Source organism: Argopecten irradians, chromosome 9 (genome assembly GCF_041381155.1).
Source record: "Argopecten irradians isolate NY chromosome 9, Ai_NY, whole genome shotgun sequence".
In the NCBI taxonomy this organism is placed as follows: domain Eukaryota; kingdom Metazoa; phylum Mollusca; class Bivalvia; order Pectinida; family Pectinidae; genus Argopecten; species Argopecten irradians.
The window spans coordinates 26,653,764-26,667,525 of record NC_091142.1 but is presented as its reverse complement, the minus strand read 5'-3'; the positions used below and the strand labels follow the sequence as shown (position 1 = coordinate 26,667,525).

The 13,762-nt window shown below is 33.4% G+C and overlaps 1 protein-coding gene across 7 annotated transcripts in view; it reads left to right on the top strand.

The window, feature by feature from the left end:
- LOC138331907 (tripartite motif-containing protein 2-like) overlaps positions 1-10,074 on the top strand; it is an 81,377-nt gene extending 71,303 nt beyond the window's left edge. For 6 of the 7 annotated variants that reach the window (XM_069279763.1, XM_069279769.1, XM_069279768.1 and 3 more), the window contains 2 exons: positions 3,606-5,174; positions 9,254-10,074. In XM_069279763.1, the coding sequence (XP_069135864.1) occupies positions 3,606-5,174; positions 9,254-9,266 (1,582 nt within the window). In that variant the 3' untranslated portion in view covers positions 9,267-10,074. The remainder of the gene's footprint in view (positions 1-3,605; positions 5,175-9,253) is intronic. The other variant, XM_069279766.1, reaches the window with a different exon arrangement.
- The last annotated feature ends 3,688 nt before the right edge of the window (positions 10,075-13,762 follow it).

Sequence of the window (13,762 nt, the reverse complement as noted above, 5' to 3'; positions counted from 1 at the left end):
ACGCCTGTCTTGTAATGTCTTTTCTCATAGAGATTTTGAACGTCGTTAAGGCGTGTGCAAAAGGGATTTAACTATGTCACAACAAAAGGGGTTTAACTAAGTTACAACAAACGGGATTAACTATTTTAGAACAAAAGGGTTTAGAGTTGCTAATGAATATTTTTGAAACCCTGATTTATAATTTCCTTGTTAGTGAATAGCCATTGGTTAACCAGATGGATACGCATCATCAGACGGCTTAAAATCACATCAAGTTAGGCACACGAAATATACCGTCATTACTGATGAACAGCTGACTACGCCATTCTGGTCTTAAACTAGGCGATATACATAGATATACGTATTTTCTTGCTCTTTCTTCTCATGTTTCAATGCCTGACGCAAAATCCACCGATAACCTCCCGTCGTTATTTATCCGAAGGTCTTAGCGTAGCAACCGTTTGATATCCTTAGTTACCCTAAATCGTTCGGTACGTTCTTGGATTAACAACCTAGTTTGATCCAAAAGCCACAAAAATGCTAAGGTTCTGACCGTATTAACATGCTTCGTGTATGACGAATGGTTAATATACGTGCCCAGTATACACTGCCAATTTATCTAAAGCACGTGCCTGAATAATAAACAGATGGGTGAATCCTAACATAGAATCCTGACTTTGCGTTGTATACTTATAACTTATAATAATGAACAACATAAAATGTGATAGAGAAATGTGTTAGAATGACATTCATACACAAAGCCAGGAACACCCAGTCCTCAGTGTAAAAATAACTATTATTGTAATATTTTGCGATAATCTTATTTTAGCGCTTTTTGCGCCATAATTATTGCGCTTAAACATGATTGCGCTTATTGAATATTTCTGTGTATTGTCTCTACATATCCATCTTTGCGCTTATCTGCTCAAGATTACTTTTTGCGTAAGATTTAATTGCGACAAAATAAATATGTTTACAGTACACAGGCAGTTTTTTCTCTTATGAAATTCACATTTTTGTCCCGGTCCACATGAAATTCACGTGAAATTCGCACGAAGAAATATTGCATGTGTATCCTCTTCGCTTTGTGAGGTTTGACAAATAGCTCTTTTCAGTGTTTACGTCATACATTATGAATTTCCCTTCAAAAACACGTGTCCAGATGGATTCTTTTTTCTACAATAAATGTTCGCCGTTGTATTAGCTATACAGAAGCGAAGTGACAAACGGTGAATATTAACTCATTTTAAGCCAAATAGATAATTCGTAACGAAACCAAATTTCGCATGATCATGAAGTAAACCATATACGATATTCTTATACCTTGTCAAACAGAAGAAGCCGTCAAGGGCAACTAAGAACTTAACCATATGACGCGTGTTATAGGCGATTCATACGACAGGTGTTTTTTCCGGAGCATCTGATCTCATTATGTCTGTGTGTTTTTCTACATGGAACATCCACCTACATTCGCCCATTGCTTAATGAATTTAGCAACATTTTTTATTAAAAGTAATTTTTTAGAGTTTGGTGAACTTTTCATTTGCAAAGGACTATGTAGATATTTACATTCACTATGATCACAGGCGTCTGCATCTGGTTTTGGAAAAAATACAATGTCCTACCCCTACTATATGAACAAGGTAAGACACTCCATAAACCGGAAGTTGAGGGTACGCTCCAATTCACTTTGAAATTAGACCAAATTTGACGAAAATATTGAGTGTCCGCTCGTTCAATCAACGTACCTTAATTAAGAATCCTCTTTTTACAATGCATGCCAGGTTTTTGTCTCGAAGTTACGGTTATTTAATATGAAACAGGACAAGAAGTATCCAAGTAGCGGACGATGCATCAACTATGGAACGGAAGTTGATCTTTCAAGCAAGCAGTTTTGCAAGTTGCAATCCGATTGGTTAATCAAATTAATTGACAAATCAGATTGCTTCTTGCAACTGCTCACTTGAAGAGTTCCAATTCCGTTCCACAGTTGAAGTATCGGAGTGTCTCACCTTGTTCATATAGTAGGGGTAGGTTATTATATTTTTATCAAACCAGAAGCAGACGCCTGTGCTATTATTTTACTGTTCTTTGAAACGAACATTGAGGAACTCGATTTTTTGCGATTTTATAATTTTGATATTCTGGTGCTTTAAAGAGGCAGGTATAAGTCTAAAATGCATTACATTTAAGATAGAGCTGACAGTTCTGAGAGGAAGACCCTGACACAGAGATTACATCTGCCACACTCACGAGTTTTATAAAAATAGGTTTGAAGTTTCAACTAACAGGAAGACTTGATGATGTCATGCTGTAAGATTTTCTTTACGTGGCATTCCGTAGTCTTATTTTACAGCTAGATAGTCCCAGTCAAAAAAAATATATTTCATTGAGATACATTCTCTGAAACACCATTTAATATGATAAATTATAAATTTGATGATACGTAATTCATTATTATATAGTCCATCCATGCCTTTCAAATGGAATTGAAAACTAACAATACTTTTCATTAAACTCAGCAAACTATATTGTATCTGGCAGACCTTTCAGTATCGGCTACGTCAGATATAGAGGCTATAATTATAAAGCATTAAAGTTTCTGTTCAGTGAGTATATATATAACACAATGTGATTCAGGTTTCATCTAAAGAAAGACATTTAATGTCAATCCAAGAACTCCTGGGTTACGACTTCCTGTTGGCTATCAAGCTCTACCACACCCAAATAAAATGTTACAAATCCTAACAAGCGACGTCAGCATGCACACATAGCTTGCTATTATTTTAACTGTAAGTTACCGGAAATAAAATCATAAATACACTCCAACGCTGAATGAAAGTTGTATATTTAAGCGATTATTATTTAAAGACAGAGTATCATTGTCCATTATTGAAGGTCATACATAAAAGGTCAAGGTCACAAGATAGTATTATTCATTATATCATTTAATAATATATTTTCATGTTTCTATTACCTCTTGGACTTCACTGGCTGAATGAATAAAAAGAATGTCTGGTCGTAGTTACTGGATAATACGTGACCAAAAGAAATATATAGGTCACTGATGTTTCTGGTCATTTTCATTGAAATGAAAACAAAGGGAAAGCAAAAGAAGCCTTGAATCTCAACTACATCTTGGGAACATAACGAAACGCTTGTTTTGCATTAGCGATTTTATCAATTAAATGCAAGCATGCTTTACTAATATGATCGATGTAAAAAAAACTGTTGATATTGTAACGTATGTTTGAAATGCATATTGAAAAGTTTTTCAAATAAATTATAGTTTATAATTTAATACGATATAATTTGTATTTGACCTACAATAATGGTTTAATTTGTAAAATGTGTCCTATTGTTTCTGATATGCTCAAACAAGTCACAATGAATATCATTAATATTTAGCATGAAGAAACGGCACCACCTGACTTAAATTTATTGTTTTAAATACACATCTGTACATGACATTTTGATAGGAATGTGTTGATATGCTCGTTCATATATTGATAATCAACGTTGATATATTTGTCATTTATCATTTACAGTTTATACAAAAATAATGTACTTGTGTTTTCTGAGTATGACGTGTTTAGTAATGTCAGAATCTTGTTTATATCTTCAAGGTACCGGCGCCGGCTTGAGCGAGATCGATATTATACTACGTCCATTGACTACAACACACTCAACAGCATGACGAACCAAACAACTACCACAGGTGGAAAGTTAGCACAGGAAATCAACGATGAGTTCCTCACATGTAAGATATGCCTTGAAAGTTTCAAGAACCCGAAATGTTTGGATTGCCTTCATACCTTCTGCGAGCAGTGCATCGACAACCACATCATGTCTGAGTGTACTTACAAGAAGTATAGCGATTATCGAGAGTTTACCTGCCCATTGTGCCGAAAGCGGACTCAGCTTCCGCTAGGGGGCGTCAAGAAGCTTCCGGATAACTTCTTGGTGTCGAGTCTAGGGGAGGTGGTGGCGAGACAGAAGCCATCAAAGTTTCCTTTTTGTGACATCTGCAAACTTGTAAATAGAAAGCATCGCGAGGCTTCATCAAAATGTCTGGATTGTAACAAACTGTTGTGTAAAAATTGTGTGGAAATACATCGCGAAACGAAGGTGACGAAGAACCACAGTATATTTGATGTTGATATAGAGAAAGATATCGAATGTAAGGAGCATCAAGACGAGGTGGTAAGGTTCTACTGTGAGCCTTGTGAGGCGTGTATCTGTGTTCTGTGCACATTCAATGAGCACAAAGACCACGAAATCTCCCAATTTTCGGATGCCGTAGAAAAGTATAAGGAAAGCATTCAGAAGCTTCTGAACACTTGTAAAACTAAGCTTGAGGTTTACGATCGCCAGCTGCTTGCTCTTACTACTTGTGAGGGTACCATCAAAACTGCCGAACAGAAGATCCGTGACACTGCCATCCAGTTCATATCTGACATTAGAAACAAGGAAAAACAGTTAATCGATGACTTACATTTCGAATATGGACCAATGGTGATGGATTATGTTAACAAGCGTAGTGACCTACAAGTAAACGTCGACAGCCTAAAAAGTACATGCAGTTTGACCGAGCTTGTTTTGAAAGGAAAGGATATCGAACTTCTTCTCTTGAAGAAACAAGTTCAAGAGAAATTGTCGTGCCTTGCAGAAATTGAATTGAAAGATCTTCCAAACACCGTGTTGAAGGAAATTCATTTCGCTGCCGGAAACCTTGATTTGGGTCATCTACAAGATTCAGAAAAGCCAGTCGTTTCGAAACCACAAAGGTCTTACTCAGGAGCTGCTCCAACCCTACCCCCAAAGGTCAGCACCAGCACTGTCACCACACAGACAGATTTCGAAGAAGAAGTAAACGTTCCTCCGAAACCGGATATGACAAATCAGTATATACAGACTGTTGTATATGGCAGTGCCAGCAACAACTATGACTCAAAGTCTACAGAGACAGAACAGATTGAGACGATGGAGAAGGGGGTCAACACAAGATCCCGCAGTCTTCAAAGTCTGACGTCACAACTCCAGAGGACGAACTCGGAAGATGTGGCAAGTCCGGAGGCCACAAGTCCAGATCCTGTGTCTTCAGGACAGGAAGCGAGGAGAAATCGTCGCCGCAGGGAGAGACAGAAGGTTGAGGTTTCGTCCCGGCCCACGACAAACAACCCGTCTAATACCATGTTAGTAATGGCATCCGGTAACGGTGGTCCCCTCTTGTCCTATAGTAGTAGTATTGAGGAGCATTATTACTCCCCGGAGGGCAGCAATAACGAAACCTGAAAATAGCTATCACCAGTTAGTCAAACAAACTGTTAAGAAAAACGAACCAGGGTCGTTTATTCTTTAAAATAATAATTCTCTTACATTTATAAAATTAAAAACAACTAGATACAAAATAGTTGTGCTCATCAGTTAACATAGATCGTAACTGATTAACGGTAGTGTGCCTTTAATTAAACATCAAAGCTTAAACAATAAATATTTTCAAACGTACTTGAAAGTAAATGAAAGTTGGCACTGCATACTTTGAATACCAATTCAAAATTTAAAAATTCATTAAAAATGTGATGATCAAGGGCGAAATATGCTGTTTTAGTCAGGCCACGACGTCAAAGTTTTAAACAGAACAAAAGTAATAAAAAACGTGAACTAATGACTGTACATCTTGAAAACACTTTACACAGCTGTGCGCATATTTCCTAGAAAAATATAAATAACAGAATTTCACTAAAGCGGAAAAACAAATTTTCATAAAATGCAGGAGATGAGTAACGTATGTCTTTGTGGTAATCAGTAATGCCGAGGAATTAAAGATTTGTATTACAAAAGCATCCTTGGTTAGATTTTTAAAAGTATGAAAATGTATGCAGGAAATTAAATGCAACTCTTGCAGTATGATTATAGTGATACATGTATAGAAAGTGAGCTGTGTAGTGTGTACATTCCTTATGTGACACACTGAATAGATTTGTATATATTTAATGTTTGATGAATATGATATATATTTAATGTATTTCTTATGTCCACAAATTTTCGTTTTATAGCGAGAAATGTCCTAATTGAATTTTTTTTCTTAAAATGATTTTTCGATACAAAGATAGAAAAAAAGCATCGTTAGTGATAATAGTATTATATTGACAGGAATGTCAATTTATTTATTGATTTGACCTTTGAATGTTTTATTTACATGTACTTGGATAGAAGTATATCTCTCTATATATTACATTTGATTTACATCGATTGTTTAAATAACGAATATTAAAACACATAACAAAGGATTAGAAAAATAAAGATAAAAAAGAAATAGTGAAGAAATAATTCGGAAACATTGATGTACACTTTTATTTTTCTCAGTTGGCGTTTGGTTAACAAATTTGTAGAAAAGAGAATTTCTAAATCATCGTGCTCATTAATGCTTCTCAAATGCCTTTTAACATCATTGCCTTAAATCCATTCATTTGTTCACTCATTCCGAAATGACTGCTCTATGTGCATATTTTTCTAAACGGATTTATTCATGCAATTTTCACTAAACAATTGTTAACTCATTTTTAGAAATCCCAAATATCTTGTTTCCAAATGTACCTTTTTCAGTTGAATCCCATGGTACTTCTGTTTGTGAGCCACAATCGGCTTTCTCTCCTTTCAGACTCCACGGTTCAGCTCGTCTCGGTGTTGTTTTGTTCGTACTATGTCGGCGTGTATATAACAGAATAATTGAGATCATTATCAATTTATCCACCTATGCTAAATATAGAATGTTACCGCACTGACCATACCATCATATAACCAGATTAATTTTCGATTGTCTATACCGTCTTTGCATATTACAGAGTTAGCTCCCTTGCAGATTGATATCCATTGTGACGTCACCATTAATTTTGTAAGCAAAATTTACGTCACTTTCTCTAAAAAGTATGACGTTACGCTCGCAAACAAATGACGTCATAATCAATGCATTCCCGCAAGGCAGATAATCATGTAATATGTAAATACAGAACTCATTTAACATTTATTTACCGGGCGTAGATAACAGAAATACGATTGCGTTTTTTAGCATAGAGATAACGTAATGGATACTCATAACTAAGTAATTAATTTTCATTCTCTATAATCAATCATAATTTGTAATCCCTTTGAATCAAAACTATCATCCTGGTGTGAGCATTTGCAAACGATGTGTCGTTTAGCATTGGAGACATGATAACGGATGTCCATCACTAATTAATTACCAGTTTTCATTCTTTATAGTCAATCATAATTATAGTCTTCTTCAAATAAAACTATATTCTTGGTGTGAGCATTTATGAACTACACCCATCATGCACTATTTAAACCACATTTATGTCTAATTCATTTCACAAGATGCCTAATCATTGGTTCCTGAATTTATCCACTACAATAAATACATTTTGCAAAATAGATATAGGTAAGCATTAATTGATGACTTTAAAAGGGAGTTAAATTATTATCTTGATAAAATCATTGTCTAGATAATATTCGGATATGATATCTAAAAAAAGAACTGCAAATAACGCGTGATATTGACATATTCGTTAATTAAGTATCAAATTTAAATACTTACTCCTATTCCGAACTTCACTACGTCAAACAAACACTGTGATACACGTTTTCACAATAACTGAGTAAGAAATTGAATTAGTGATATTATTCAATTCAATATAGCAACAGTGAGGTATACTGAATACATCACATAAATTAACGAAAACAATTGATAAACCCTTAATGCAGCAAATCTAGAAAATTGTTTTACATGAGATTTTATTTATTTATTTATGTTATTATATTTATCTTGTTTTGATTAACCAGATTATCTACATACATTTGTACATCATAAATATATACTCCGCGGGTAGAACCAATGTCATAAAGATCAATAAATAAGCCTCAAAAGACTTGTGTTTAAGTCAAAATATCAAGTGCTAAGCTGGATTTAAGAAGTAAAATTAATATAAAGGTAGGATCGTAAATATTAGAAAAAATGTACAATACTGCAAGAAACCTTATCCGAATGTTCTATTCATCAATTTCCATTCCATTTTAGTATGTGTATATAGTACTTATATAATTAATGTGATAAGAATGTCCACTCAGTATAAATGCCATTTACTAAAGATTGTTACCCCTACTAACACTCAACATCACCTCCGTTCGTAAACGTGTATGTGATAAAGATGTTTGTAGTATTACGTGTGTGTACGACTATTGTCTGTTGGGAGATTTTCGCGCCATTTTATTGTTTGAAATAATTATGTGAAACAATAGTTATTATAAAACGAAGAAAGCCCGCTTGTTTTGCCTGCAATCTTTCAACAGAAAATTGTAGTTCTTCGTATGTACAATATTTTACCTTCAGTATTTTGGTTTCACTTTAATATTACATAATTGTCAGTGAGATAGACAATGATAATATCGATGTTCATTTTTATTATATCAATTTACGAAATCTCCCTTCTACAATAGTGACATGTGTGTTATATACAAAAGAACCTTGGTAAAACAAATTTGTCAGATATTGATTTCAAATAATTTTATTTAGTTTTTGTTTGTTGTGCAAAATATACTTACTCGAAAAACATCTGAGTAGAAGTTGTTATTAAGCTTTTTTTAATATTTGATTGATAAAAACCAGGTTCGACTGTATATCTATAGCTACACTAAATGCATAAGTTAAGAAGAGGAAAATTATATGTATTATATGTAATGTAATAGACATATTTTATAACATATATAGCATCACATTTTCTAGATATATGATATATTCTTACTAAAGTAAATATTTTTCCTCTATGTTGTTATATATCTGCACACCGTTTTACATTGTATAAATTCCAATAATTAATATTCGTATGAAGTATTTATTCGATGAACACTGTTAGATTCCAAAACTTTTGTGACGTTGATCTTCACAGGAAATTGTATCTTGTAATTCCATGCTGATATTAATTTTCTAATATTGAGTAATGATATGAAAGGTGTTGTAATCAAATAATCCATCGTTTCCTGTGACGAATTGTCAACATATCATTTTATTTTATTTTTTAAATTTAATTTAATTCTTTTTGTAAAACTAAACGAACGTGTTACATTAGAATACAATCTATGATGAAAACAATCACATTTGCTAAATATTTTGAAATTCCATCGTATGGATTTGATTAGAACACCTGAACAGCAATGTTGTTTTGTTTTATGATAATCCGAATTAGAACTTACCTGTCGTGTATTTTACTTCCAGGTGTATGCAGTAGAATCTCCGACTTATTCAAGATATATACCACGGTAGCTAGGACCGCCCAGGATCTGTCCCTGAATCCAAAACGAGGTCGTGGCACGTGACATTAGAACGTCTGAGACCAACGTAAATTTTGACCTTCAAGATGGCGGCGATGAAAGTGCATGTGATAGGCTGGAGTTACCGGTAGTTATGCGCATATGGCGGCACGTCTATTTTTATTCGTGACGCATTTAATACCAATGTGGTACGTATAACTGCCAATAACTCCAGACTGCATTATCTTTATGACCAAACTGCATTATAATAATTCAGTTTTATTTTGCCTTCGTTCAAAACACTAGTTTATTCCTGTGAGACAGTATTCAGCTTATATATATATATATATATATATTAATTATTTTTGCTTTATTATTCTCAGTCATGTTTTGATCTGCATATATAAATCCCAATAGATAGAGGCAAATTGTAACAGATTTTGGCCATATAAACACACTTGAAATGTTACTGCGGCTATGTCTTCTTGACTACATTTCACGTCAAAGTTTATTTGGGAACAGACGTTCGGAGCATGTCTTTTTTCATTAGTCTTTATAATGTATTACGTAGTGGTTATATCAGTATGAGACGTGCTAGATCTTGGGACAGATCCGATGATTTAACACTCCAGCATGATTCCCCGTTAATTATTTCATTTTACTTTTCTGTCATTCTAGCCTTACTTGTTTGTTGAAAGACTAATTTACAATAACATTCACCACAATGTAGATGAATTATTGTTTGGACATCTCACCTATCCAATAAAAAAATCTGTGATGACCGACCTATGTTTTCTGGTGCAATTCTATCCGTAACTAGTTCTAATATATTTATGTAGTGCACAATAACTCTAGAGGATTTCAAATAGATCATGTTAATCTTCAATCTTAATGTTAACATCCATAACTAACAAGGACTCAGCCTCGAAGTCTTTGACTATACTCTTCATGCAGACGTTGCTTAGACTAAATCACCACATATGGTCACCAGGCTTATATCCTAGAAAACGCAAGCTGGAGATACTCCTTCAATACGCATGACTGTACTTCAGATGCATGCTGTTTAGATTTAGAATCACGTGATTTTCGAAGTTGGCGGACAATTGCCAAGAATAGGAGTTCCTCTTTACCATAAAACCACTTCGTCATGCATGACTGCATACAAAAACTACACAAATGGGGTGGAGATGCGATCAGATATGTATTCCGTAGTTGATTATCCTTTAGTAACATATACATATGTCAGTTATGCATGTTCCTTAATATCTAGTATTTAAATATCATTCTTTGGCATATTGTTAAAGTTTCCATAAGAAATATCCATCCTAAAATATGTAGAATGGACATGTTTTCTGGACTGAATATTGTATGAAAATTTTGAGTGAACTTGCGATGTGTACATCCTACCTGTGTTCCGAAACTGAGTGAGACCAGAGTGAGACCATTTCATCGTCAAATCCGCATTGTTTATCTGGACCTGGTGTACCTGTTTCGCAATTGTCGCCCCTAATGTTCTAAAATGATGGAGTATATGGAAGCTGTATACCAAGTGGCATTCGTATGTCGTGTAGATACGGGGTGTATTTACCAAACCTTTAATGTATGGAGACAAAGTATTTTTATGGAATCACACATATGACTCAATACACAGTGTTCAAACTACTACAAATTGTCGTATTTATTTCCTTTCGTTGACATAAGCAACACAAATAATGTTGTGTCAACACACGTACACTACAAAGTATCGTATAAAAGCAATACATTAAGAATGATGCTATGATAAAACCATCACCGACTGGTGCTGTTTATGCATTGCGGAACACTTTACCACTTGTGAAAGCTGCACATGAGCATTGGACTAAGATCATTCAGCATCCGTGTATTTTAAATCAGAAAATCGTAGGACTTATTTTATTTCGTTTTATCGAAATGTTATTTCATTTTAACGAATTACTATTTCGTTTTATCGAATAACTATTTCATTTTATCGAAATGTTATTTCGTTTTATCGAATTACTATTTCGTTTTATCGAAATATTTTATTTCGTTAAAAGATGCCCAACCGCCGACAGAGCATAAAGGATACTCATTATTTGAACAATAATTCGTGTGTGTTTAATCGTGTATATATGTCTAATTCACACCAAAAATAATATTAAATAATTTATTTTGCTTTTGGTGCTTGCGCAAACAGTGCTTCATTCCATATAATACATAGTTCCACAGGATTTTGTTCGGGTAGCAATTAATCAGATAACTTGTATAACACAAACAAATAAATCGTTCTAACTATAAAATTTTATAGAGGATGTTTCCCACTTTTTCTTAAGTTTCGCGCTACATACTGTAACAACTTCATACGGTTTCCGTAAATCATGCAATTCTATGAATATCAGCCAATGATGTAAGTTGTATTTTACTTTATTTATATGTGGTATACAATATTAATTTCATTTCAACAAATTTTATTGACAAAGATGTTACAAGTCAAATGGATTAAATAACAGGCAAAGCCTATATAAATTCTCTCCAATGGTGGCAAAAGTAATAGTTTAAACTTACATCAATTATATATATTATATTTAAGTTTCGAAATGAAATTTTACAACAGATAAAGGGAGATAACTCTTTTGCATACTCCATTCACACAACACACATAATACAAATACAGCTATTATTTTAATACAAGAACATGTTATATTACTAATTAGACCAAATGTTGCTCAGATATTGACAGACAATGACCAACAGTCCATATGTATATACACTTGTCATTGCTCTCTTCATACTGTTAAATTTCCTGAAAATAATTGAAAATATACATGTATATTCTTTTAATAAGATAAGTGTATGCTGTATATAGAATAAAACAAAGTAATCGTATTAAAACAACCATGCTCAACAAAATACTCCAAGTATATCTTTATCAGAGGATAATTAGAGTAGAATTTATACAACGTTATTCAAATGTTGTTGGGTTTTTTTTTTGTTTTTTTTTTTTAAAAGAGAATCTTTAAATTTCAAAAGCTTATTTCAAAAACTTATGTCAAAAACTTATGTCATGGCTAATTTAAATCATATAGAGATTAAAACGTCTAGATTTACCTATATATAGGTGAACATCGTGAAGTAACTGTCTGTTTATAGTTTTATCACAATATTAATACTATTATTATTATTTTGGCTTCTTCAGAAGAGCAGAAGAGACAAAAAACATGATATAATGTCAATGACATGCCCATTTAGACATCACATCCCTTACCATTTTATGCATTTGAGAATGGCAACCTTCATGAATACGGGCCTAGGGCCCTTTCAATCCTCTTGGTATTAACTGATCATTTGGGCTTAAAACAAATGAATCATCAAAATGATAAAGTGATAATCTCAATATTATTTCGATAAAACGAAATAGTATTTAGTTAAAACGAATTAATATTTCGTTAAAACGAAATAACATTTCCATGAAAAGAAATAATATTTCGATAAAACGAAATAAAATAATTGTGTGGCATATCAGTCAGTGAGCTCCATACAACACAGGTAGTCAATTATTATAGAAATAATAGTAAATGTATAGGCCAATAACAACGGAATCAATAGATGCAATTAAAACTACAATAAGACCATTAGACATGCAAGAAAAACAACGGGAAATAATACAAAATTAACAAATATGCGAAAAGGAATACGACAGTAATAGCAGACATACAAAAACAAAACGGTACCCTACCCTTAATCATAAGAACAAGAACGGTCCAATACACAGACAAAATAACGGAGCTGTTAGGTATACAAAAACATCAACAGGCCAATAAATATACAGAAACATCAAAAGCTAGAAATACAGAAAACAAAAGAGACACAATAGATAAACTAAAGTAACGACGGTGCCAATACCAATGGTAAAGGTAGACATACAAATGTATGCAAAACAACTGAACATAATTTAATAGAGACTACAAGGCAAATTAAAACAACAACTGAACCAATAGATATATGCAAAACTCCAATCGGATCAACAGGCATACACAAACATAAATTACATTTCTTTATTTGTACAGATATTGTGATTCATTCTACTATGCTTTTATACCATCCCTGATTTAACCAAAACATATATATTGAAGTCTATTAGTTTAAAGTCAAAACTCGTACAGTCGTGTATTCTCAAGAACGATATTCTCAAATTACCACCGACATGTTTTGTTCTTTGCTATAGCCTCGTCTAGACGTCAAATAAGGAAAGACAACTCGAATCAATTTGGGTAAAACTAACACCGTTAACAATCTTACTAAAATTTACTGTCGGCATAAAAAAGGTTGGGATATTTTTCGTTCTCTTAGCTATAGACTTGTCTAAATTTTAAATAAGGAAAGACAACTCTAATCGATTTGGGTAAACCGACAGCAACCTTACTAAAACATATTGTCGGCCGGCAAGACCAATGATTTTATTTTCATTCCGTTTGAT